The sequence below is a fragment of the Pelodiscus sinensis genome, chromosome 11, assembly GCF_052426305.1.
Source record: "Pelodiscus sinensis isolate ZL-2025 chromosome 11, ASM5242630v1, whole genome shotgun sequence".
NCBI classification, from domain to species: Eukaryota; Metazoa; Chordata; order Testudines; family Trionychidae; genus Pelodiscus; species Pelodiscus sinensis.
The window spans coordinates 1361039-1384240 of NC_143062.1; the positions used below are offsets into that span (position 1 = coordinate 1361039).

At 46.2% G+C, this 23202-nt stretch overlaps 1 protein-coding gene across 1 annotated transcript in view; it reads left to right on the top strand.

Moving 5' to 3' along the window:
• Positions 1-23202, top strand: part of PHF2 (PHD finger protein 2) — a 177128-nt gene that overhangs the window by 99577 nt on the left and 54349 nt on the right. The window contains exons 4-6 of the mRNA XM_075939694.2: positions 5935-6095; positions 14727-14868; positions 22309-22495. Of these exons, the coding sequence (XP_075795809.1) occupies positions 5935-6095; positions 14727-14868; positions 22309-22495 (490 nt within the window). The remainder of the gene's footprint in view (positions 1-5934; positions 6096-14726; positions 14869-22308; positions 22496-23202) is intronic.

Here is a 23202-nt window from a genome sequence, read left to right on the forward strand (position 1 = left end):
GGGGGGTAATGTAGTCATACGGAGTTGCAAATGAAGCCCGGGATTTGAATTTCCCAGGCTTCATTTGCATAAAGCCGGCCGGCGCCATTTTTAAATGCCGGCTAGGTCGGACCCCGTGCCGCGCGGCTACACGTGGCACGGACTAGCTAGTTTGGATTAGGCTTCCTAATCCGAACTAGCTGTACACCTCGTGTACACCTCGAGGTGTACAGCTAGTTCGGATTAGGAAGCCTAATCCGAACTAGCTAGTCCGTGCCACGTGTAGCCGCGCGGCACGGGGTCCGACCTAGCCGGCATTTAAAAATGGCGCCGGCCGGCTTTATCCAAATGAAGCCTGGGAAATTCAAATCCCGGGCTTCATTTGCAACTCCGTATGACTACATTACCCCCCCAGTACATTACCCCCCCCCCCCTTAGTCTGTAAGGTGCCATAGGACTTCTTGTTGTTCTGATGAATTAAGTTCAGTGTAAGGAATAATGCAAACTTTTTTGAAGTCCATCTCCGCTTGAACAGAAAAGTAGACACACCTTCGGTTGTTACAGTAACAACAACTTGTTTGGGGTATTAATAGTGGGCATCTTACGCTTTTCTCTGTACCTCTATTCACCAGAATGATTATTTTTTCTGGTTCTTATAAATGGGCAATGACAGACTATTTCAAAATCATGTTTACAGGCAGGCAGTTTCTACTAAGTAAATACAAAAGAGCTTATCATTTATGGAGAAGATTGCCTTAACTTAAAAAGCGTGCCCCCAAATCATTATTCTATGGAGAATCAACTGCAAATTTAGGTGCCAAAGCTTCTCTTTTGTGTACATTGCATAGAGGTGTATTTTTCAATTACCTCAATGCTTAGTAATTTACTTGTGTGATTTTAGACCCCTTGAATTCTGGTTTTCAGCTCAGCCTTTTTTGGCCTGGCCACCTTAAAACTATGTTTAACAGATTGTGATGCTCTATTAATAGATTTTAATGCCACAAGTGACCACTATGATCATCTAGACTGACCTCCTGCATATCACTGGCCCTACAATTTCACTAAGAGGTTCTTGAAATTCTAGGTGAAACAGAGTAAAATGTTTGACATATTAAAAGTATCAACAGGTCACATTTAAACTGATTAGATGGAGCAGACTGACAAATTTCTTCTGCAGCTTTTTTTTTTTTTGGTGGTCTTTGCTGGATCTTTTCAACTGCCAGGGACTCCTTTGGGAGATGAAGGCACTTAGCTTCTTGAAGTCGGGGTGGGGTTGGTAGTGAGGGGATGATCAACACCTTGAGGGATCTGGCATTGATTTATTCAAATCGGGAGGCTGACTTTCATATTCATGGGCATCCATACGCGTGCTCCCAAATAAGGGAGGTTTGCAAGCAATTGTAGGTCTTGCATTTGCATCTTTCTTGGCTTTGAGTCATTCTGCAGCTTCTATAAATTTGGCCCTTGGTTTATTTTCACCATTTCCCCCCTCAGGATGGATTGTGCACAAAATTGAATCTCCAGAGCTAAAGGAGAGAGTCAAAGGAGGAGCTTGCAAACAGTTTATTACGGGATTTATCAGTTGGTCATTTTCAGTTTTGGTGTTAGTAAAACAAAAACTGTCTGGGGCCTTTGCTATTTTAAGGCTGACTTAATAATGAGCACAATTGGTACAATCGAAACCTGCAGACGCTCACAGCCTAGCAGACACTCAGATAACTTTCCAGATCAGACAAACCCAAAAAGGGACTTTTTATTTTTAAGTTGAAACCTCTTGCCTGCTTCAAAACACACAACTGAGGTAAAATTGTGTTACTGAAACCTACCTAAAGCCATAAATGGTGTGGTCAAGGAATCCAAAGACTGGTTGAGATCAGAAGAAACAGGCAGGGGAAAGCCAAAAACAAAAAGAGGGCAAAAATGGAACGGCACCTTGTGACAATGTGCTCATTTCATTTCCGGTGTTCCGGGCATACCACAAGTTAACTTTCTCAACCTGATTTTACGCTTTTATTTTAGATCTTGACTGATTTCTTCCCCTGCCTCCCAAACAACAAATCAGCATCTCCTAAAGGCCTTACATTCAATACGCAAAACAAAACCACTGCAACACTTTAAAACGTAACGTTCAGGTGCTTCAATCTACCTGACCAGGTCCCTGGTTGTGAATCGCAGCTGCCAACTGCTCTGGTGGATACTGTGCTTCTTTCACGGAGCTCCTTCCTGTCTGTAAAAACCAGTGGGCTCTTACAGGAGCAAATTCATTGGCGACTGAAACAGACATGGTAGTGAAGTGTGGGTGTCTCTAGGCTGTGAAGCAAGTGTATGGGCTTAAGTGATGGCCAGTTGGACATTCATTGGGTAGTAAAACTGAGTGTAATTTTTACACTGAGGTCATGTCTACACGTGGGAGTTATTTTGAAATAACAACGTGAGCATCCACACTACCAAGCTCGTTATTTTGAAATAACAGACTTGTTATTTTGAAAGAATAACGCCTGCTTGTGAAGAGGAATAGCACTATTTTGAAATTGTTATTTCAGGAGTTATTATTTCGCAATATCTCACTTTGAAATAATTTCCCAGTGTAGACATACCGGAAGTGGCAAGGCATGGTATAGCAGAAAAGTGACAGGAAGATTTAATAGAAGAAGAATAGAAAGCATCCAACTCTTACTTTATTTGGCATTTTCCTATTGCTATTTCTGCTACATCTCTCCCATTTCCATCTCCTTAACATGAAGATCACCCTCATTTTGCATTCCCAAATAGGCACAAGTTGCACAGTTTATGTCTCTTACATCCCCTTTACCTCCTATTAACAGCCACAGTATAACTTTCTTCACTCATGAATTTTATGGGCCCTGCACCTGCTTACACCTGTGACAGGTAAATTTGGTTCATTCCATTTAACATTGTCCTGTACTTTTTATTTGCGTCTTACTCGTACTTAAATAGCTCCTCTTCAACTCACCGGTTGCAAAGAGTTTAGGTGGAGCTCATCTTTAGCCAAGTATCTTTTATGTCAGGCAGTATCATTGTTCCTTAAAGTATAAAAACCACTAATTCAAATATCTATCTAGGACTAATAGCATGTATCAGCACTTGGTTTCTTAGAAGGCCATCTCTGAGAATTGCCTCCCTGACTTATTATTTAGTTCTTAGATCAGAATCTCCAGGCTCACTGTTAGCACATTAGCAGCCCCTATGGGGCTTGACAAGCATGGTCCTTACTAGCCATGGCTTAAACTGTATCTGCCAAGGGAGTAAGATCTGCTACACGAACATATGCCTGGTAACATATCGTATGGATTTGGTATCATCAGGATGCAGGCTTTTATATGTGGGCTTGCTGACAAAATCCTCTCCCAGTGCCAGCATTTGTCTGTGCACTGAGTCTCTCTCCCTTCTGAGCTGTTCCCAATGGGAATTGATCAGTTTACCTCTTGACCATCTTTTACTGATTTACTCAATATTTAGAACTGATTGGCCATGTTCCTCATCTGTTTCCTATTTGTATCCAATTATCTATTCCTGGCCACCGTCATCTGGCTAAAGACTGCGTCAGTAAAATTCTTGCTTTCTGTTGGGTTCATGAATCCTGGGGGAAGCTAAGAATTCTACTTTCTCCTGCTTCCCACAGGCAATAAGCTATCCTCGATGGAGCCTGATCTCCAGATTCACTCCCCCACACACAAACTCTCCCTCCCTCGATCCTGGTACTAAGGCACCTGTATCATTTCAACTTTGCAATCCCATTCTAAATGTTCCGATTAGCGTGACAAAGAAAGATGCAAAGCAAACCCACCTCTCCGCAAAGAACTCCTGTCAGGATATGCAGTAGTTGTGTCTTGTGCACTAACACAGTGAGAAGCTGCAGTAAATTGAGTAAGTTGTTCTGGACTTCACCTGTTTCTTTCATTCAATAGAGATATAGTGCCCTTTCCTTGGTTACCATGTGAAAACATCCGCTGTTATTTACACAGTCAGCTGTAGTTCAGAACTAACACAGAAGAGGGCAGTCAAGCATTAGTCTCAAGTGTTTCTGGCCCATGCAAGGGTCTGTAATCTGTTCCCTCACCCATCAACACGTGTATGAATCTTCCAAGATATATTAAGGCTGTTGCTGCCTGTGTGACCACTGAATGGGGGAGGCTAGATCTATTAGTATATGCAGTAGTGCACTATTAAATATATCTTCATGGGCTTAAAGAATCTTCATAACCTTCCAAGTAACTAATTTCCCCATTTGCCTTGGTAGACTCAGAGGAGAAAATAGCATTTTTTATTATAGGACCATTACTATATGGGGACGTGTAGTCATGGAGTCTTTAATAATGTTTACAGCAATCATGCCTTTGAAAATATTTGTTAAAATATTTTAGCAGTGAGCAGTTCCATAGGTTGAATTTCTGAAACTTCTGAGCTTTGTTTATTTAAATTTGGTAAAACTGCTGCATTGTATCAGTTTTGGTAAATTATCATAACACTGTCTTAGTGTTTGACCATGAGTTTTAAAGCGTATAAGTGAACAGTTTTTCTTAAGGTCACATAACATATTCAATGTTGGTGTCTTTAAATTGGAGTAATTAACATTGTCAGTTTGTCTGCTTTGAGCACTGATAAGTGACTGTTTTTCATACCCATTGAAACTGGTTCATAAACACAGTGCTACTTTTAATATTTTCAGCAGTTTGGACTCATTAATTTATTCCAGAAGATTTTAGAATGCTTCACATATTTTGCAATAAATTGATTTAGGATTTCAGTCTTATGCATATAATTGGAGTGTTGCATTCAAATCTGAACCTAAATAGAGTTCAGTGAAATTCAGTTAGCTGTCTAGTCACAAAGACTATGTTTACACAGCAGCGTTATTTCAGAATAACTGACGTTATGCCAAAATAACAAAGAGCATGTCTACACTACAAGCTTTTATTTCGAAATGAAGGTGAACTGGAGGACTTCTTACTCTGACCCATGATAACCCTCATTTTACAAGGAGTAAGGGATGTCGAAGGAAGAGTGTTCTTCCTTCAACTTTCTGCTGTGTAGACAGCGCCAAAAGTCGAATTAAGCTATTTCAATGTAAACTATGCAGTTGACATAGCTGAAGTTGTGTACCTTAATTTGACTTTAGCCCTGCTGTAGATGTACCCGAAGAGACCTGATTCTCCATTACCTTGCACCTTATACAGTCACTTAAATCTATTCAACGTGGGTTTAAAATGCTATTCTATTAATATGGCAGCATTTTATGTTCTACTTGAAAAGATGTGAATGACTACACAAAGTGCACCCTTCCCATTTCTAGCTATTACAAATGAATTTCAAAGACTTTAAGGTTTATTACTATTCTTGGGTTGAGCTCATCTTCTTGCAGATTAAAGTTTCTGTCCCAGTTCTCAGATGCCCTGACCACTTAGAACTCTCATTCAAGAGAGTGGATTTTGGAAAAGAAATATAATAGTGTTAGTGGCAATATGCAAAGAACTTTGTCATGGACAGAGCTTCCGGGCCAGGTGGGAGAATTCTCACATATGCTTACTTACCAGTGAATAACTGCAGTTCTTGGGCAGAATTATACCCTCTTCTGGAACTGAAAGAAGAATTTGTCTCTTAAATTTACCTGGGAAAAGTTGTAAGCTAGAAGTGTTGGGTAAACAAAATAAGTAAAAGGGGAAGAGGGGAGAGATTCTGCGTATGTGTGTGTGCATGTGTGTGTGTGAAAAAGAGAGTGAGAAAACATACAGCTACTTGCTGTTGAAAAAGTATCTCAAATACACACATACACACACAGTCTCTCTGTCTCTATCTGTTCTCTTCTTTTATTTGACATATTAGCTTCAGTAGAACACTTCTAATTTTTAAAGATGCTTACGGGAGTTTTAATTTCCATTGAGTTTCAATGGGATGTGAAATACCTTAGTACAGTAACTGTGTTTGTATTTCTAGTGCTGAAGATGTGGTAGTCAAAGTGAATGGAAGCCAGCTAACCCCAGAGTACTTGGAAGAAAACGGATTCACAGAACCTATCCTGGTTCCGAAGAAGGACGGATTGGGCTTAGCGGTCCCTGCCCCTACATTCTATGTCAGTGACGTTGAAAACTACGTCGGTACGTATTTGTCTGAGGGTGGTGTGATATTTGTTAGCTGCTGCTTAGTGCTCTGTCATGCCATTTCAGCCTCCCCCTGTCATGGATAGAGCTGCCTGGCCGGCTGGGAGATTTCTCACAGCTGCTCACTTCCCGGGATCAGATGTGCTTCTCTCTGACTGCTCAGCCAGCTCGGATGTCCAAATCAAAGGGTGACTGGTCCGTGGCTGCTCTGTCTCTCCTCCTCTCTCTGCCCGCGTGGTATAAAATCAGTGTCGTTGCATGTGTGTAAAACTGGAATAAACCAGCAGGGAATCAGGCCTCTTTGGGTTTTGTTTGCTTTTCTTGGTGCTTATGTAAATCAAGCTCCTGACAAAGTCCTCTTTAGAGCTCCCCCCCCATCCTCTGCTTCTCTGAGGGAAGGTAAGATTTAATGGGCCAGATCCTCAGCGGAAGTAAAGCAGTGTCAGCAGAGCTAATCCCATTTATACTACCTGAGGATTAGCCAATAATAGCAGTAAAAAGGGTGATGCTAAAATAATTTCAGGTCCTCTTAAGCATCACCAGTAAGGGACAAACACAGGTCCCCTTAAAAATCAAAAACTTGCCTGATATCTGGGTCCAGCTGAGCTGGGTTTGGTGCATGACTCTGTGGGGAGGGCAATGGTGTCTGTGTGACATGTTTGCACTCCTTGGATTTCCTGGGCTGGGGATCCAGTTTGGCCTTGTCACATAAACTCTGTGGCCAATGTGTCATTTTGCAGCTGATTGTGGCCCAAATGGCTGTTGCAATAGCAAGTTCTGGTCCCCCTCCCCTCCACCAGCGCCTCATGCCCTAGGGATCCTGAGCTGCCCAAATTGGCCAACTTGAAGGCTGTTTTGTGCTCCTGGCATAGTGAAAAGGATGCTCAGTAGGGTCAAGGTTCTGTCCTTACAGGCTGTATTCGATATTGCTGTTCCCCTTGTGCACTCTTTGGTACCTCTGTAAAGTGAGTGGTAAATACCGCCATTGGGATTCAGTGGTATCATACCCTCTGGCCGTGTCTAGACTGGCAAGTTGAATTTCCGCAAGAACACTGACGATCTCATATAAGAAATCAGGGCTTCTTGCGGAAATCCTATGCTTCTCCCATTCAGGCAAAAGTCCTTTTGCACAAAGCTTTTGTGCAAAAGGGCCAGTGTAGACAGCTCAGATTTGTTTTGTGCAAAAAAGCCCCGATCGCGAAAATGGCGATTGGGGCTTTTTTGCAGAAAAGCACGTCCAGATTGGCACAGATGCTTTTCCGTAAAAAGTGCTTTTGTGGAAAAGCGTCCATGCCAATCTAGACGCTCTTTTCCGCAAATGCTTTTAACGGTAAACTTTTCCGTTAAAAGTATTTGCGGAAAATCATGCCAGTCTAGACTTAGCCTCTCTGTGCAGGCAAAGTGACATCATAAGGGGCAAGGAGGCTGCCCTAGAGATTTTGTGGCCCTTTCTGTAAAATTACTGTAAGGCTGTGTCTAGACTACATGCCTCTGTCGTCAGAGGCATGTAGATTAGACACATAGGCAAAGGCAAATGAAGCTGCGATTTAAATCATCGCGGCTTCATTTACATTTACATGGCTGCCGCGCTGAGCCGACAAACAGCTGATCAGCTGTTTGTCCGCTCAGCGCGCTAGTCTGGACGCTCCTCTGCCGACATCAAAGCCCTTTGTCGGCAGCCCCGTTATTCCTCGTGGGACGAGGTTTACCGGGGCTGCCGACAAAGGGCTTTGATGTCGGCAGGGGAGCATCCAGACTAGCGCGCTGAGCGGACAAACAGCTGATCATGTAAATGTAAATGAAGCCGCGATAATTTAAATCGCGGCTTCATTTGCCTTTGCCAAAACAACAAATCGACATGGCTCCGTCGACGGAGCCATGTAGTTTAGACGTACCCTAAGTGTTTGCCTGATGAATTTCTCTTCCTATTGTAGTGCAGTTCAGTGTGCTGGTTGGCTGCTACTCTCCATCCAGAATTGGCTGCATCTAAGTGGTGTTAGCATGCAAAACATTACGGCTTAAAATGGGAACGGCACTAAATGTAAAATGTTGTTGTCATCCCTCAAACTGTAGGGAAGGCTTCCAAACTTCATTATTCTGTGGCAGCTTTTAATTACTAGTTAAACCACAATTGTTTCCTGGGAAAATCCTGTGTGTCAGATGGAGTGAGAACAAGGCTTTTCTTTTCTGTGCCTCTCCAGAGCACTCTGTTTCAAGAAGCAGTGTCATGATATTGAGAAATTGGTTCTGCAAACTATGTCTTAACTAAGGCTGGCAGTTGCAGTTAACTTAAGTGATTAACTCAAAACACATTAACTCAATTAAAATTAATGTTGTGATGAATTGTATCAATTGCCGTTTTAATCGCACTGTTAAACAGTAATAGCATCCAATTTACATTTATCTCCTATATATTTGAGAAAGTTTGTCTGTGCGTGAGTCTCTCTGTTTGTGTGTGTTTGCTCAAGAATGCCTTCTAAGCCACCTTCTAAGCTTCCGCTTATCATACGTTAAGAGGTAGGGAACCTTTTTTGGGTCGGGGGCCACTGACCCATGGAAAAATCATTTGGGGACCTCACAAAAGTGAGAAGCAAAAACAACAAACCACGCTCACTGACATGGCCCCTGAATAAGAAGCAGAAGGACACTTCCCCACATTCCTCTCGCACATCAGAGCTTAGGGGGGCTCGGGCTAGTGGATTTTGGGGCCCTTGTAGGTTTCCCCTTACAAGGCAGAGCAGCTGTGTCTACATTGGCACCCTTTTCCGGAAAAGGGATACTAATGAGACCAGTCGGAATTCCAAATGCCACGGGGGATTTAAATATCCCCCACGGCATTTGCATGAACATGGCTGCCGCTTTTTTCCGGCTCGGGGTTTTGCCGGAGAAAAGCGCCAGTCTAGACGGGATCTTGCAGAAAATAAGCCCTTTTCCGGAACATCCCTACTTGAAAGTAGGAATAAGGGATCTTCTGGAAAAGGACTTATTTTCCGCAAGATCCCATCTAGACTGGTGCTTTTCTCCGGCAAAACCCCGAGCCGGAAAAAAGCGGCAGCCATGTTCATGCAAATGCTGTGGGGGATATTTAAATCCCCCGCGGCATTTGCAATTCCGACTGGTCTCATTAGCATCCCTTTTCCGGAAAGGAGTGCCAATGTAGACACAGTCAGCCTCTGGGTCAAATCAGGCCTGACTCCAGCCTGCAAAACTTGTGGCTCCTCCCCTGCAGCGGGGAGCCAGCACTGGCACTCCAGCCCCGTGTGGAGCTGGAGCATCAGCAAGGGCTCCCCATTGTTGCGGGGAACCCCCAGCCTGGGGGGCCAGATCCAGCCCCTGGACCTTAGGTTCCCCACCCCTAACTTACAGTGAGGTAAGGGTCTGGATTTGCCTGGAAAACAGGATGTGCCTGTAATGGGCTTGCTTCTCATAAAACCATACAGAAAAGAGACAGAATTGCCAGGGAGGTGAAAAGGGTTGGCTGGGGATGTGCCCCCCCCGGCCCTGGGACTCCACCCTTTAGTGGGACGGGGGGGCCTGAAGCCCCCCCCCCCCCCATTTGTACAGGAACATTGCTGGCTGTTCTCCCAGGAGGAAAGTACACACTTTGCTGCATTCCTTACGCTGGCTGGGGAGCACAGCAGGGCAGATGAACCTGGACCTGCCCCAGCTGGGGCACATGCACCCCTCCCTCGGATGTGCCTGTTGGAGCTGCAGTGGCCACTGAGAGATGCTTTTCAACTGGCCCAACCTGCTACTGTGAGAGAGGGCTGGGGCAGCCTGCACTCTGAACCCCTCATCCCCAGCCCCACCATTTTATTTTCCAGAAACCAGAAAGTCATTGAGATAAGGACCTGAGCCACGCTGGGTAAATCTTCTAGGTATAAATATTTTTGGATGTTTTTCTACATTTTCAAATATAGGGATTTCAGTGACACCATAGAATACGAAGTGGACAGTGCTCACTCTATATTACTGTTTTTTGATTACAAAGATTTGCACTGTACAAAGATAAGCAAAAGAAATGGTATTTTTCAGTTCATCACATGCAAGTACTGTAGTGCAGTTTCTATCATGACAGCACAACTTACAAGTGTAGATTTTTTTACATAACTGCACTGAGAAACAAAACAATTGTAAAAGTTTAGCGCCTACAAGTTTACTCAGTCCCTACTTCTTGTTCAGTCCGTCACTAAGACAAACACGTATGTTTACATTTACGGGAGATAGTGCTGCCCGTTTCTGATTTACATCACCTGAAAGTGAGAACAGAAGTTTGTGTGTCACTCTTGTGGCCATGATTGTAAAATATTTACATGCCAGATATGATAAACACTTGTGTGCCCTGTCCTGCTTTGACTTGTAATTTGGACTCCCTTGTTTCTTTTTTTACACTGCAAGTATTGGTAATAAAAATAATAATAATATAAAGTCAGCACTATACACTTTGTATTGCCTGATGTAATTGAAGTCAATATATTTGAAAATGTAGAAAAGCACCCAAAATATTTATAATAAATGTAAATAGTCTATTATTGTTTAACAGTGCAATTAATCATGATTTTCAATTTGACAGCCCTAGTCCTAGCTGACTGCTACCTTCTCACCGTGTATCAGGCATACAGCAAGACTGAGGTCCTCTGCCTGTATGAGGGATAAAGAACATAAGAACAGCCATACTGGGTCAGACCAATACTCCAGCTAGCCCAGTATCCTGTCTTCCGACAGAGGCCAATACGAGATGCCTCAGAGGGAGGGATCACAACAGGTAATCCTCACGTGATCCCTCCCCTGTCACCACTTCCAGAGAAACAGAGGTTAGGGACACCATTCCTATCCATCCTGGCTAATATCCATTGATGGACCTAACCTCCATGAGTCTATTTAGCTTGTTTTTGAACCCTGTAAAAGTTCTAGCCTTCACCACATCCTCTGGCAAGGAGTTCCACAGGTTGACTGTGCACTGAGTGAAGAAAAACTTCCTTTTGTTTGTTTTAAACCTGCTGCCTATTAATTTCATTTGGCGTATGTCTAAACTACATGGCTCCATCGACGGAGCCATGTAGATTTGTTTGTTCGGCAAAGGGAAATGAAGCCGCGATTTAAATAATCGCGGCTTCATTTAAATTTAAATGGCTGCCCCGCTCTGCCAATCACCTGTTTGTCGGCAGATCGGGGCAGTCTGGATGCTCTCCTGCCGACATGAAAGCCCTTTATCGACCTCCCCGGTAAACCTCATCCTACGAGGCATAACGGGGAGGTCGATAAAGGGCTTTCAGGTCGGCGCGGGAGCGTCCAGACTAGTGTGCTGAGCCGACAAACAGCTGATCAGCTGTTTGTTGGCTCAGCTCGGCAGCCATTTAAATTTAAATGAAGCCGCGATTATTTAAATCGCGGCTTCATTTCCCTTTGCCGATCAGCCTAATCTACATGACTCCATCGATGGAGCCATGTAGTTTAGACACACCCTTGGTGACCCCTAGATCTTATATTGTGGGAGTAAGTAAATAGCTTTTTCTAATTCACTTTTTCCATACCAGTCATGATATTACAGACCTCTATCATAGCCACCCTTAGTGTCCTCTTTTCTAAGCTGAAAAGTCCAAGTCTTTTTAATATCTCTTCATTGGGACCCGTTCCAAACCCCTAATCAATTTGTTTCCCTTTTCTGAACCTTTTCCAATGCCAATATATCTTTTTTGAGACAAGGAGACCACATCTGTACTCAGTACTCAAGATGTGGGCATACCAGCTTGCCCAGTTTATAGCCTTTGTAGGCAGTATTGTTGAACATAGTTAGGCTTTTTGTGGTTTCTATTGCTAATGATCATTTGCATATTTGCCAGTCATGTCACATTCCCAGTCATCTGGTTGAGTTCTCTCCAAACTCCAGCCTGTTCATAGCTCTTCAGCACATAGCTCGGGCTTTGGCTCCACTTTAAAGTTTAAAGCATGGCCGTGGCAGCACTTTACACTGAAAGTGTGGCCATGTTATGAGTGCTGGGAGAGAGCTGTCCCGGCGCTCGATGTCAGCCATCTCCCAGAGGGGAGTAACTAACAGCGCTGGGAACACGGTTCCCAGAGTCCAGTTCATACTGACGCTTTGCAGCGCTGCACCTTGCTGCACTTAAGAGAGGTGTGTCTTTTCCCATCCCTGAGCCACACCGGCTACATCTAGACTGCAAGCCTCTTTCGAAAAAGAGCATCTAGACTACAATCAGTACTTTCGAAAAAGCAAGCTGCTTTTTCGAAAGAGAGCACCCAGGCAGTCTGGATGCTCTCTTTCGAAAAAGCACAGTTTGCATGACATAGCGCCTTTTTTGAAAGAGCACTTTCGAAAAAAGGCCTTAATCCTCGTGAAATGAGGAGTACCGCCGTCGAAAGAAAAGCTGTGTTCTTTTGATTTAATTTCGAAAGAACGCGGCTGTAGTCTAGGTGCAGGTGAAGGTTTTTTCGAAAAAAGTCTACTTTTTTTGCAAAAACCCTGCAGTCTAGACACAGCCCAAGTTACAGCCCTGTGAAGTGCAAGTGTGGGCTTAGCCCTCGCTCAGAGGGATCACGTGGAGACATCCTAAAGGAGCCACCCTCGACTCTACAGAAAGAGCTTTGTAACCACTGCCAAATTGGCTCTTTTTGCCTTCAAGACTCTTGCTCCATTTGCCTTGAGATTCTTGTCTTTCCTTGCACCTTACCCTGCCCCGCCCCTCTGCTACACCACTTACCCTCCTTCCCTCTGCCATGACACCCGTTATGTAGCCAGAGGCTGTGTCTATACTGCCACTTTCAGTGCAAAAACTTCAGTCATTCAGGGGTGTGACAAAAAGTTGCAGTGCTGAAAAGTGCCAGTATAAACAGCGCAATAAAGCTGCCACTCCCTCATTTGGGGTGGGATATTTATTGCTGGGAGATCTGTCCCCCAGCAATAGAGTTGATACGCTGCGGTGCGGCAGCACTGAACTACGGGCAGTGTAGATATACCCTCAGCCTGCCCAGCTCCTGTTGCTGCACTGACTGGGCATCCCTCCTTATAAATATTGCAAAATCTGCCCCTTCACTTGCTGCCAACTAGAACCCCAAATTACTGTGTAGTGTTACCAGCCCATGGTGTTTCACCTCTGCTGTCTCTCCCCCGCCTCACACCACCTTCCTGTAACTTGCCCTTGTTGAGACAGTTGTGCGCAGTGAGGTAGTTGCATTAACAACAGTGTATTAAAATAACCTGTAGTTTACTGTCATTTCCATCCTCTCATATACTGGAAACATTTTTGCTTGTCCAGCTGCTGTCTTTAGCAGATTTTATTGTTTGACCTGAGTGCTTCTTAGTATCTTCTGGCTTTCTCTTGGCCTCTAGCTAAAACAATCCACCTTCCCAATATACAAAAGGCTCTCTAATAAAAAGCCAAAGGAGAGGAATACAGGCTGTTTAATGTACAGTCTGGAACTGGTTTCTATAGAGAATGGGACAGATTTCTAGTGTCATTTGGCTTTGGAGTTATTCCAGGAGGGAATTTAGCCCATTGTTTTCATGGTGTTCCATATAGGGCATAGAAGAGTCTATTTCAGAAGCAGCAGAGGAGAAAGCAGTTTGTGCAAACCAAAGAGCCAGACAGGTTGTTACTGTTGGAATTATTCACTAAAAGCCATGTTGTGACTAAATAAGTGATTTATTCAATATCTGTCCAAATGTGAAAGCTATAAACAGGGATGCTGGGAGAGAAAATTTAAGGCTATATGTTTAAAATTCACTGGAATATAGGAGAGTAGGGTTATTTTTTAGAACAGCAAAATAGAGACAATGGTAACTTGTTAGCTTAAAAATGGTTATTCATTAAGGGTTGGTATTAGAGCTCCTGGATTTGATGCTTCCCTCACTTACACCATTTTTACTTGGGCAGCTCCACCAACTTCTGTCGAGTTACTCCTGGTTAGTGTTAGCACTGGAGTTCTGGATGAGGTCCAAAGTCTTTCAGATGAAATGGAGAATGTAGGTTCTGGTGACTTGTTTTCTGTATTCAGGAAAAGATGGATTTTTTAGTAATTTTAACAAAAATGACCAGATGAAGTAAGACTCTTTTAGGTGCATCTGTTACTCCAAATGACTTTGCTTTAGAAGTGGGAACAATGCTAGGTGGCCAATCTTTGGCAATAACGAACACTTGGTTCAGTTCACCAGATTAAAAAAAAATTAGAAAAATAATGGAAATAAGAAGCAGTTGGAAAAAATCACTTGTGTTGTATAATATACCCAGTATCCTTGTATTATGCAGTGCAATAGGAGAATGCAAATGTCATTCACATAGGTTTAGTTTAGCACAGCTATTTCATTGCGGGTTTCCATTTGATTTTGATTAAACTGCTGTGGAAATTATATAATGAAAGAAGTAGAGAGATTAAAACTAGCCTAACTGAAATATTTTTTCAGATAAAAAATAAAATAAAATGTAAAATTTAGAGGAGATAAATACAGAAGCTATTGTTAATATAACGGTAAGATTACAATTGCAGACACGAAACAGTCAGGAAATGCAGAAGGTAAGGTGCTCCTAGAAATGTTCATTCACCCACTCCTTGTACATTCCCTGCATTCCTAGTAACCCAGAACTCCATTTCCCCCTTACATTCATGTTTTAGGACCGGAAAGGAGTGTTGATGTTACTGATGTCACCAAACAGAAAGACTGCAAGATGAAGCTGAAGGAGTTTGTCGATTACTACTACAGCACCAACAGGAAAAGAGTTCTCAATGTCACTAACTTGGAATTTTCAGATACAAGGTAAGAGGGACTATTGTCTAGCCTGGAAGCACTCCCCTCATAGAGCACGCTGTCCTAAACGTGATTGGTCTAGTGGAGTTTTGAGTGCCCTCTGTCCTCTCCTGCAGATTTCTCTACTGGAGGAAGTGCTAAGCCTCAGCTTATTGATTTCATAGTGGCTCTGATTCTCCACTGCCTTGCCCCTTGTGTGGTCATAGGGTTGTCTATATGGGAGCCTTACACCAATGAGGTATAGTTATGCCACTCTAACTCCCTGCGTGGATCTGCATCTCGTGTACAAGTGGTTTTTTTCAGTCAGGCTTCAACTCCTTCCCAGGTGAAAATGGTCCGGGGAGTTACACTGGTCTTATGATATAAGCGTAAATCACACATTTAGTTATTCCAATTTCTTTTCCATGTAGATAAGGCCTTACACCATAACATGCTACCAGATAAAAACCCAAGAAAACCAACAATAGAACACCACTTGTCATTGCATGTAGCCCCCAGCTTAAACCCGTCCAACGCATTATCAATAAACTACAACCTACACTGGAACAGGATACTACCCTCCGAGAGGCTCTGGGAGACAGACCCATAGTCTCCTAGGGTATGTCTACACTACCACCCTAGTTCGAACTAGGGTGGTAATGTAGGCAACCGGAGTTGCAAATAAAGCCCGGGATTTGAATTTCCCGGGCTTCATTTGCATAAAGCCAGGCGCCGCCATTTTAAAATGTCCGCTAGTGCGGACTCCGTGCCGCGCGGCTACACGCGGCACAGACTAGGTAGTTCGGACTAGGCTTCCTAGTCCGAACTACCGTTACTCCTCGTGAAATGTTTCATGAGGAGTAACGGTAGTTCGGACTAGGAAACCTAGTCCGAACTACCTAGTCCGTGCCGCGTGTAGCCGCGCGGCACGGAGTCCGCACTAGCGGACATTTAAAAATGGTGGCTCCAGTTGCCTACATTACCACAGGGCTTCATGAGTCAGGGGAGCAAGGAGTAGGCTGTGTTGCCCAGGATCACAATGGGCATGTCCACCCCCCCGTCTCTGATGGTGCGGTCGGGGAAAAATTACCAGCGTGCATCTTTGGGAAGAGGCAGGAGTCCTGAAATATGTGGGCGTTGTGCACTTTTCCCGATCATCCGATGTTGATGTCAGTGAAGTGTTCCTTGTGATCCGCGAGTGCCTGCAGCACCATGGAGAAATACCCCTTGTGGTTGATATGTTTCGAGGCACGGTGGTCAGGGGCCAGAATGAGGATGTGTGTTTCATCTATTGTTCCCCCACAATTGGGGAAGCTCGTGGTGGCAAAGACGTCCATGATGCTGTCCACGTCAGAGTAACGACCCTCAGTAGCAGGACGTGGTTGATGGCCTTGGCTTCTTGCATGAGCAAAGCCCTGACTGGATTTCCTCACCTCGAACTGATTCCTGACTGAGCGGTAACTGTCCAGCATGGCAAGCTACCACAGGGTGATGGGCACGCGCTTCTGTATGGTGAGAGTTGCTCTCGGTTGGGTGTTCTGTCACCTGAGGGCAAGGGCAAGCCACTCACAGAGTTCGAGGAAGGTGGCCTGGTGTATGCGGAAGTTGTGCAGCCACTGCTGATTGTCCCATCCCTGCAAGACAACGCGGTCCCACCAGTCCGAGCTTGTCTCCATCTGCCAGAAGTGGAGTTCCACCTGGTCCAAGGGATTGAGGACTGTGTGCAGCAGCAGGAGCACCAGGACTTGGCTGAGCAGGGCCTGCAGGCCACACCAGGGTTTGTTCTCCTTTGTCCTTGTCCTGTTCCTGGTGAAACAAGATGTGGGTATTGTTGATGTGCTGCACCATGAGGTGCAGCATGAGAGCCATGAGCATGGCACTGAGTGGCAGCAGCTCTGTCTCCACGGTGGCAGTACTGTGGCATCTGCGAGGGCAATCAGAGCATGACAAGGCACGTGCCCACTGTGTCCCTTTTTTGTCCCATGAGGAGGGAGTGAGTGGAGGAGTGCCTTGTGGGATGCAGGCGTGGAGAGGAGCCCCTGTAAGCACCTGTGGAGGATTTACGGGTGCAAGCTCCTCGCGCCCCCCCCCCCTTTTGGCTTCCCACCTGACTGGGGGAAGGGGCTCCGCGAACCCACGGCCTTAGATCACTTTCCTCATCCCGTACCCGGGGTTTGTTTGCAGAGTCTGATTAGGGTGTGATCACCTCTCGGCCTCTGACGGCTGAGGGGGTTCGGCGTACCCTTAGACCGGGCCCCCTCCTCCCGCCAGAGGGGGGGGGGCCGCAGCGTGGCCGTGGGGTTAGGTCGGGCGGGGGGGGGGGAGTTCCTCCTGCGGTCTTGTCCACACTGGTCCCAGTTCTCGGTGGGTCGCGGGGAGGATGGGGAGTGGGGGACCCGGGCCCTCCCTCACCACCGGGTCCCAGCTCGAGGCCCTAAGTGGAGCTTGGCGCCCAGACGTCGCCCTCCACGGCGGATGGGGCGGCAGCCCTCAACTCATCTGCCCACGGGCGCCAAAAGGGGCTCCTTCCACTCCCCGCTGACCTGCCCTGGTGCCGGGGTGGGTTGGGGGTCACTCACCGCGCCGAAGCCTCCGGGTCCGTCTCAGCGTGAGTCGCCAGCTGCCGGAGCCGTCCTTCCTGGTTGCCCGGGGGGCTGGGAACTTGGCACCCCTGGAAGCCAGGGCCGCCACCTCCTCATTCCCCCCCCTCTAGTTGCCCGGCCACCACCTTTATCGGCGCTGAGGAGTGACGTCCGGGCGGTAAGTCCCGCCCATGCGGCGCCGCCGCCCCCGCGCTCTCCCTGGCGTGTTCCCGCACCTCGCTTGGACGCTTCGGCTCGGTCCGCGCCCTCCCCCGCTTCCGGCTCCGGGATCACGGCGTCGGTCCGCGTGCCGCTTGTAGCGGCCCTTTTCCCCCGCGGGGGGGGGGGAGAACCCTTCCCCGCCACCAGTGCGGACCCCGCCGGGTCCGTCACACACCTCCCCCCCTTGGAGAGGCGAGGCCCGGGTGGTGGGTGTTCCCCTATCCGGGAGAAAAAGTCTGTGTTTTGGTGAGTCGCCCCTGGCCGATGCACCACCTCAAAACAGTACGGCTGCAGGGCCAGGTACCACCGCATTATATGCGCGTTTGTCTCTTTCATAGAGTTCAACCAAACTAAGGGTGCGTGATCAGTCACCAATTTAAATTTATTCCCCCACAAATAATACCGTAAAGTGTCAATCACCCACTTCACCACAAGTGCTTCCTTCTCTATCATGGCGTAGGTCCGCTTGCGTGGCAGCAATTTTCGGCTGAGGTATAGGACCGGCTGGTCTCAGCCTTGTTCTTCTTGAGCTAGTACTGCCCCGAGTCCCACCTCCGAGGCATCTGTATAAAGGATAAACCGTTTATCAAAGTTCGGCTGTCTCAGCACCGGGGCTGAGGCCAGTTTCTCGTTTAATGCCTGAAAGGCGTGTTCGGCCTGAGGGTTCCATCTCACCCTGGCCGGCTCTGTATTCCTTACTAGCTCCGTCAGTGGGGTTGCCAGGGAGGCGAATTGAGGCACGAATCACCTATAATACCCGGCCAGCCCCAGGAACTGGCGGATCTGCTTTTTCGTTGTTGGGGTTGGGTAGTCTTTCAGGGCTTGTACCTTGCTATAAATTGGTTTCAACTTCCCCTGCCCCACTGTATACCCCAAGTAGGAAACCTCCCGTTGTGCGAAATGGCCTTTACGGGGGTTGGCCGTGAGGCCCGCCTTACCCAGGGCTGTCAGCAAGGCGTCGACGTGCCTTAGATGGTCCTCCCATGCCCGGCTGTAGATGACAATGTCGTCTATATAGGCTGCAGCGTATTCTTGGTGGGGTGCCAGTACTCAGTCCATCACCCACTGGAAGGTCGCTGCCGCCCCGTGGAGTCCGAAGAGCATGGTCCGAAACTGGAACAGTCCGAAGGGGGTCGAGAAGGCTGTCTTTTCCCGGGCTGCAGGGTCAAGGGGTATCTGCCAATAGCCCTTTGACAAATCTAAAGTGGTTATATAGGCCGCCTGCCCGAGTCGCTCCAGCAACTCGTCCACCCTCGGCATCAGGTAAGCATCGAACTGGGTCACAGAGTTCACCTTCCTAAAGTCTATACAGAATCGGGTCGTGCTGTCTGTTTTGGGGACCAGGACGATCGGGCTACGCCATTCGCTGGCCGATTCTTCTATCACCCCCCCACTGTTGCATCAGCTGTAGCTCTCGCTTGACCGTGTCCCACATCTTCCGTGGGAGGGGGCGTAGGGGCTCCCGCACGCTCCAGCCTACCTCTGTGATGATTCGGTGCAGTCCTAGAGTCGTACAGCCCGGTCTGGTCGTAAGGGTCTCTTGGTGTCTCCGGAGGATTCCTTTCAGCTGTTCCTGTTGTGAGGGGGTCAGCTCCAGGTTCCAGGAGAGCTCTAGTTGTTCCCCTTCTCCCCCCCCCATGGTCCCAGATCCTCTCCTTTGGAGGGGGGCGCTATTAGTAGGGACTCTCGGGGTACCCATTTCTTTAGCAGGTTGGTGTGGAAGAGCTGCGTTCCTTGCCTGCGACCTGATAGCCTCACTTCGTAATCAACCTTGCCCACCCTTTTAATTACCTCGAAGGGCCCCTGCCACTGCGCTAGCAGTTTGGATTCTGTTGTGGGGAGGAGCAGCATGACCCGGTGCCCCGGGTGGAAGATCCGTTGGCGCGCATGGGTGTCATAATACCTTGCTTGGCGCCTCTGGCCCTCCTCGAGGTTTAACCGGGCGTACTCGCCCAGCTGGCTTAACTTCTCCTGCAGTTGGGTGATGTACTGGACCGTCCCCCGGCCTGTCACCGACGGTTGCTCCCAGCCCTCCCTCAGGAGGTCTAGGATCCCTCGGGGCCGCCGGCAGTATAGTAGCTCGAACGGGGAGAAACCTGTAGATGACTGAGGAACTTCTCGCACCGCAAATAGGAGACCAGGGAGCATCAGGTCCCACCCCCGGGGGTCTCTTGGTGGGACCTCTTAAAATCAGGAATAAGGGATCTTCTGGAAAAGGCTTTATTTTCCGAAAGATCCCGTCTAGACTGGCGCTTTTCTCCGGCAAAGCCCCAATCTGGAAAAAAGCGGCAGCCATGCTCATGCAAATGCCGTGGGGGATATTTAAATCCCCCGCGGCATTTGTAATTCCGACTGGTCTCATTAGCATCCCTTTTCCGGAAAGGGGTGCCAATGTAGACACAGCCTATCTGTTTTCCTTGCCATTATTTTTGTATATGTCCTTAAGAGGCCAGCACTAGAATGGTGGGTAGGCACGTCATTGACGGACGTTTAATAAAGTCATCCTAGGCAGCTTCAGACCCTGAACCAGATTCCGATTTCAGGGCACTGGTTCAAATTCAGTGCAATTCCATGTGGAGTTCAGGGTTTAATGTGAGTAGGGTTAGTGACCATAGTCTGGGCTAGTGATGGGCAACCTGTGGCCCAAGGGCTGCCTGCAGCCCAGTAGGGTTCTATAGGGGCCCATGAGACATTTTGTTTCCCATACACAGGGTTGCCAGATTCTGTTGATTTCCATCCGTCTGGTTTTTTCCTACCAATATTGCTAAAGTGACACACCTGAAAAGCAAGGACCCGTGAAGTGAGGTGCCTGCTGACTGCACACAGCACTGACTGTGAGAGCCGCGCGCTCCCTCTGCGTCCAGTCAAAGCGCTGCTGCGGTTCAGTCGCCATACCCCACACGTTCTAGGCACGCAAGTGCAGTGAGCAAAACTAGCCTGTCTTGGTGAGAACAATCTTGCAGCCCACTGAGATGAAGGAGGCCACTCCTGTGACCCACTCACTAGCCTGGGTTGCCCTTCACTGGTCTGGGAAATTCATAGAAAGTGGGACTGCCTCTCCTACCATGTTTGCAGGTAATTTATTATCTCTTTGACTTTGGGTCTGTCCTGACTTTGACTGTATGTGACAGTAACTCTGACCTGAAGCTATGATTCTGCAGTGAAGCAGCAAAACAACCACAAAATCTGACTGAATGCATTTCAGTTTTATAAGCCGTGGAGATGGGGAGTCTCCCATTCATTTCATGTTGTATTTCATGCTCTTAACAGTCCCCTTTATACCTGAAAATATAAATTTACTGCTTTTTGGTTTCTACAACCATATTCAAGTGATAGTCTACCTCAGGAGTATCATCAGTGGGGGAGATGCATTTATGCTATCCTGAACCTTATGCAGCCACATGAATCCTTTAGATTTGCTTTGTACGCCTTCCAGATACTCTAGACATGTACAGTATAAAGAAAATGTCACCTCATCATTACAGAGAAAATGATGAGCTCCAGCAGAAAAATAAACAGTTATGATTTTAGAAGAACATTCTGTCTTGCTGAGAAGAAAAAAAACCCAACAATTAGCAGACTAGAAAAAAGGCAGAAAAATAATTGCAAGTTCATTTCTGTTAATATCCAGCACTTTCTCGCCTGTGTTCCCTTGTATTTATTGTAGTGATTTAAGTTTGTTTCCACATAAAGAATCAAAAGTAATTTCAGAGTTCAATGATTATAAGTATTTTCAACAGGGACTTTACAGTTTTCCACTTTTAAGAGACAACAACGATAGGAGGTCTTTTATTTTCAGGATTGCTGGAGCTATCACTCATCTGCTGGTGATTTTGACATCAACTACCAAATATTTTGTTTCTTAACAAAGACAGTGACATTTTAATTGAATCTCACCCATCATCTTTCACTGCCATTTTAACTGGAACTATGTTATCAGGCTCTGACAGTGAGCATAAATGGCACATGCATGGCAAATGGGAGCATATAATTTTAGATTGGAGTTCATATGCTCTCATTTAAGTGACATTTTCAAGTGCCCTGTGTTGGCATAACAAATATTTGTTCTAAGTATTGACTTGGTTTAAGTAAAAGGTTAATTTAGTTCCAGCGGCACAGTCACTTGCACAGTTCTTCATGTCAGCTTGCAATTGAATGGGCTCAGATTATCTTCCTGAGTAACACTTTCTCCTCATTTGAAATTTATAAGAAATCACTGGGACCAGAACTGGTTCAAACCTCATTATTTGTATTAAAACTGGCTAGCTCACCACGTGCCAAAGGCTGATTTCTCAGCCCGCCTGAATTCCTTCTGTCCATGACATAAAATGGAATGTGCTGACTGTCTGCCACAATATGATCACTAAACCTAAACATCACAAGAGTGACACTGTAAACCGAGAGCTAATTAAACAACATTAATAATGCTAGCAGCACAAGTCCACAGAGCAGTAAAGGATCATCATGTTTCCCAAGGATATTTAAACCCAATCAACTTCTGCTTGTGAACGCTTTTTAGCCTTTTGTAAAAGTGTGTTTTCCATTGATAGGTATGGAGTTACCCCAGATTCAGACTGATGCAATGAGGTCAGAATCCAGCCCTTCTTTTCTGTACGTGATGTTTATTTTGATCAATATTTACAAATTCTTTGTCTTTCCTGTGAAGGATGTCCAGTTTTGTAGAACCTCCTGACATTGTTAAAAAGTTGTCTTGGGTGGAGAATTATTGGCCTGATGATGCTCTGCTGGCAAAACCCAAAGTGACCAAGTACTGTCTGATATGTGTGAAGGACAGCTACACAGATTTTCACATAGACTCTGGAGGGGCATCAGCTTGGTACCACGTGCTGAAAGTAAGGAGTTATGTTTTACTTCCCATTTAACAATTCACTTTCTAAACCAGGGATGGGGAATCTAAGGCCTGGGGGCTGGATGTGTCCCCCAACTTGCCTGAATTTGGCCCCTGAGGCTGGGGGCTCCTCCTAGCATTGGGGAACCCACCCTCATGCTCCAACCCCCCCTCCCCCCACTGTTTCCCCGCAGAGCTGGAGCACACAAAATCTAGACTGGGCCACCCAAGGCTCTGGTGTGCAAGAGGGATGTGGGGAGTGTCTTCTTCTCAGTCAGGGGCCACCTCAATGAGGTTGGTTTTTTTTGGCTTCTTACTTGTGTGTGGCCCCTAACTAATTTTGTGTGTGTGTGTGTGTGTGTGTCAGCAGCCCACAATCCTACAAAGCTTCCCCACCCCTGTCTTAAACCATCATGAAATACTTCTCAGCTTGCTGGCTGAGATACAGTGTAACAGGTAATAAAAATATAGTCCAGGTCCTCAATTGATGTACATTGGCCTAGCTCCATTAGTTGGTGCTGTGCCAGCGTACACCACTGACCAATGTATAAATTACCTAAATCTTCTCTTTCAGAGAACTCGAATAGAGAGTAATTAGTTAATGTTTGTGCAGCGCTTTCTAAGTAGAAATCCTCAATACATGCTAAATATTATTAGTATTATTATATTCTGCTGTCACTCTGATACAATAGGTCTTTTCCATCTCTTCAA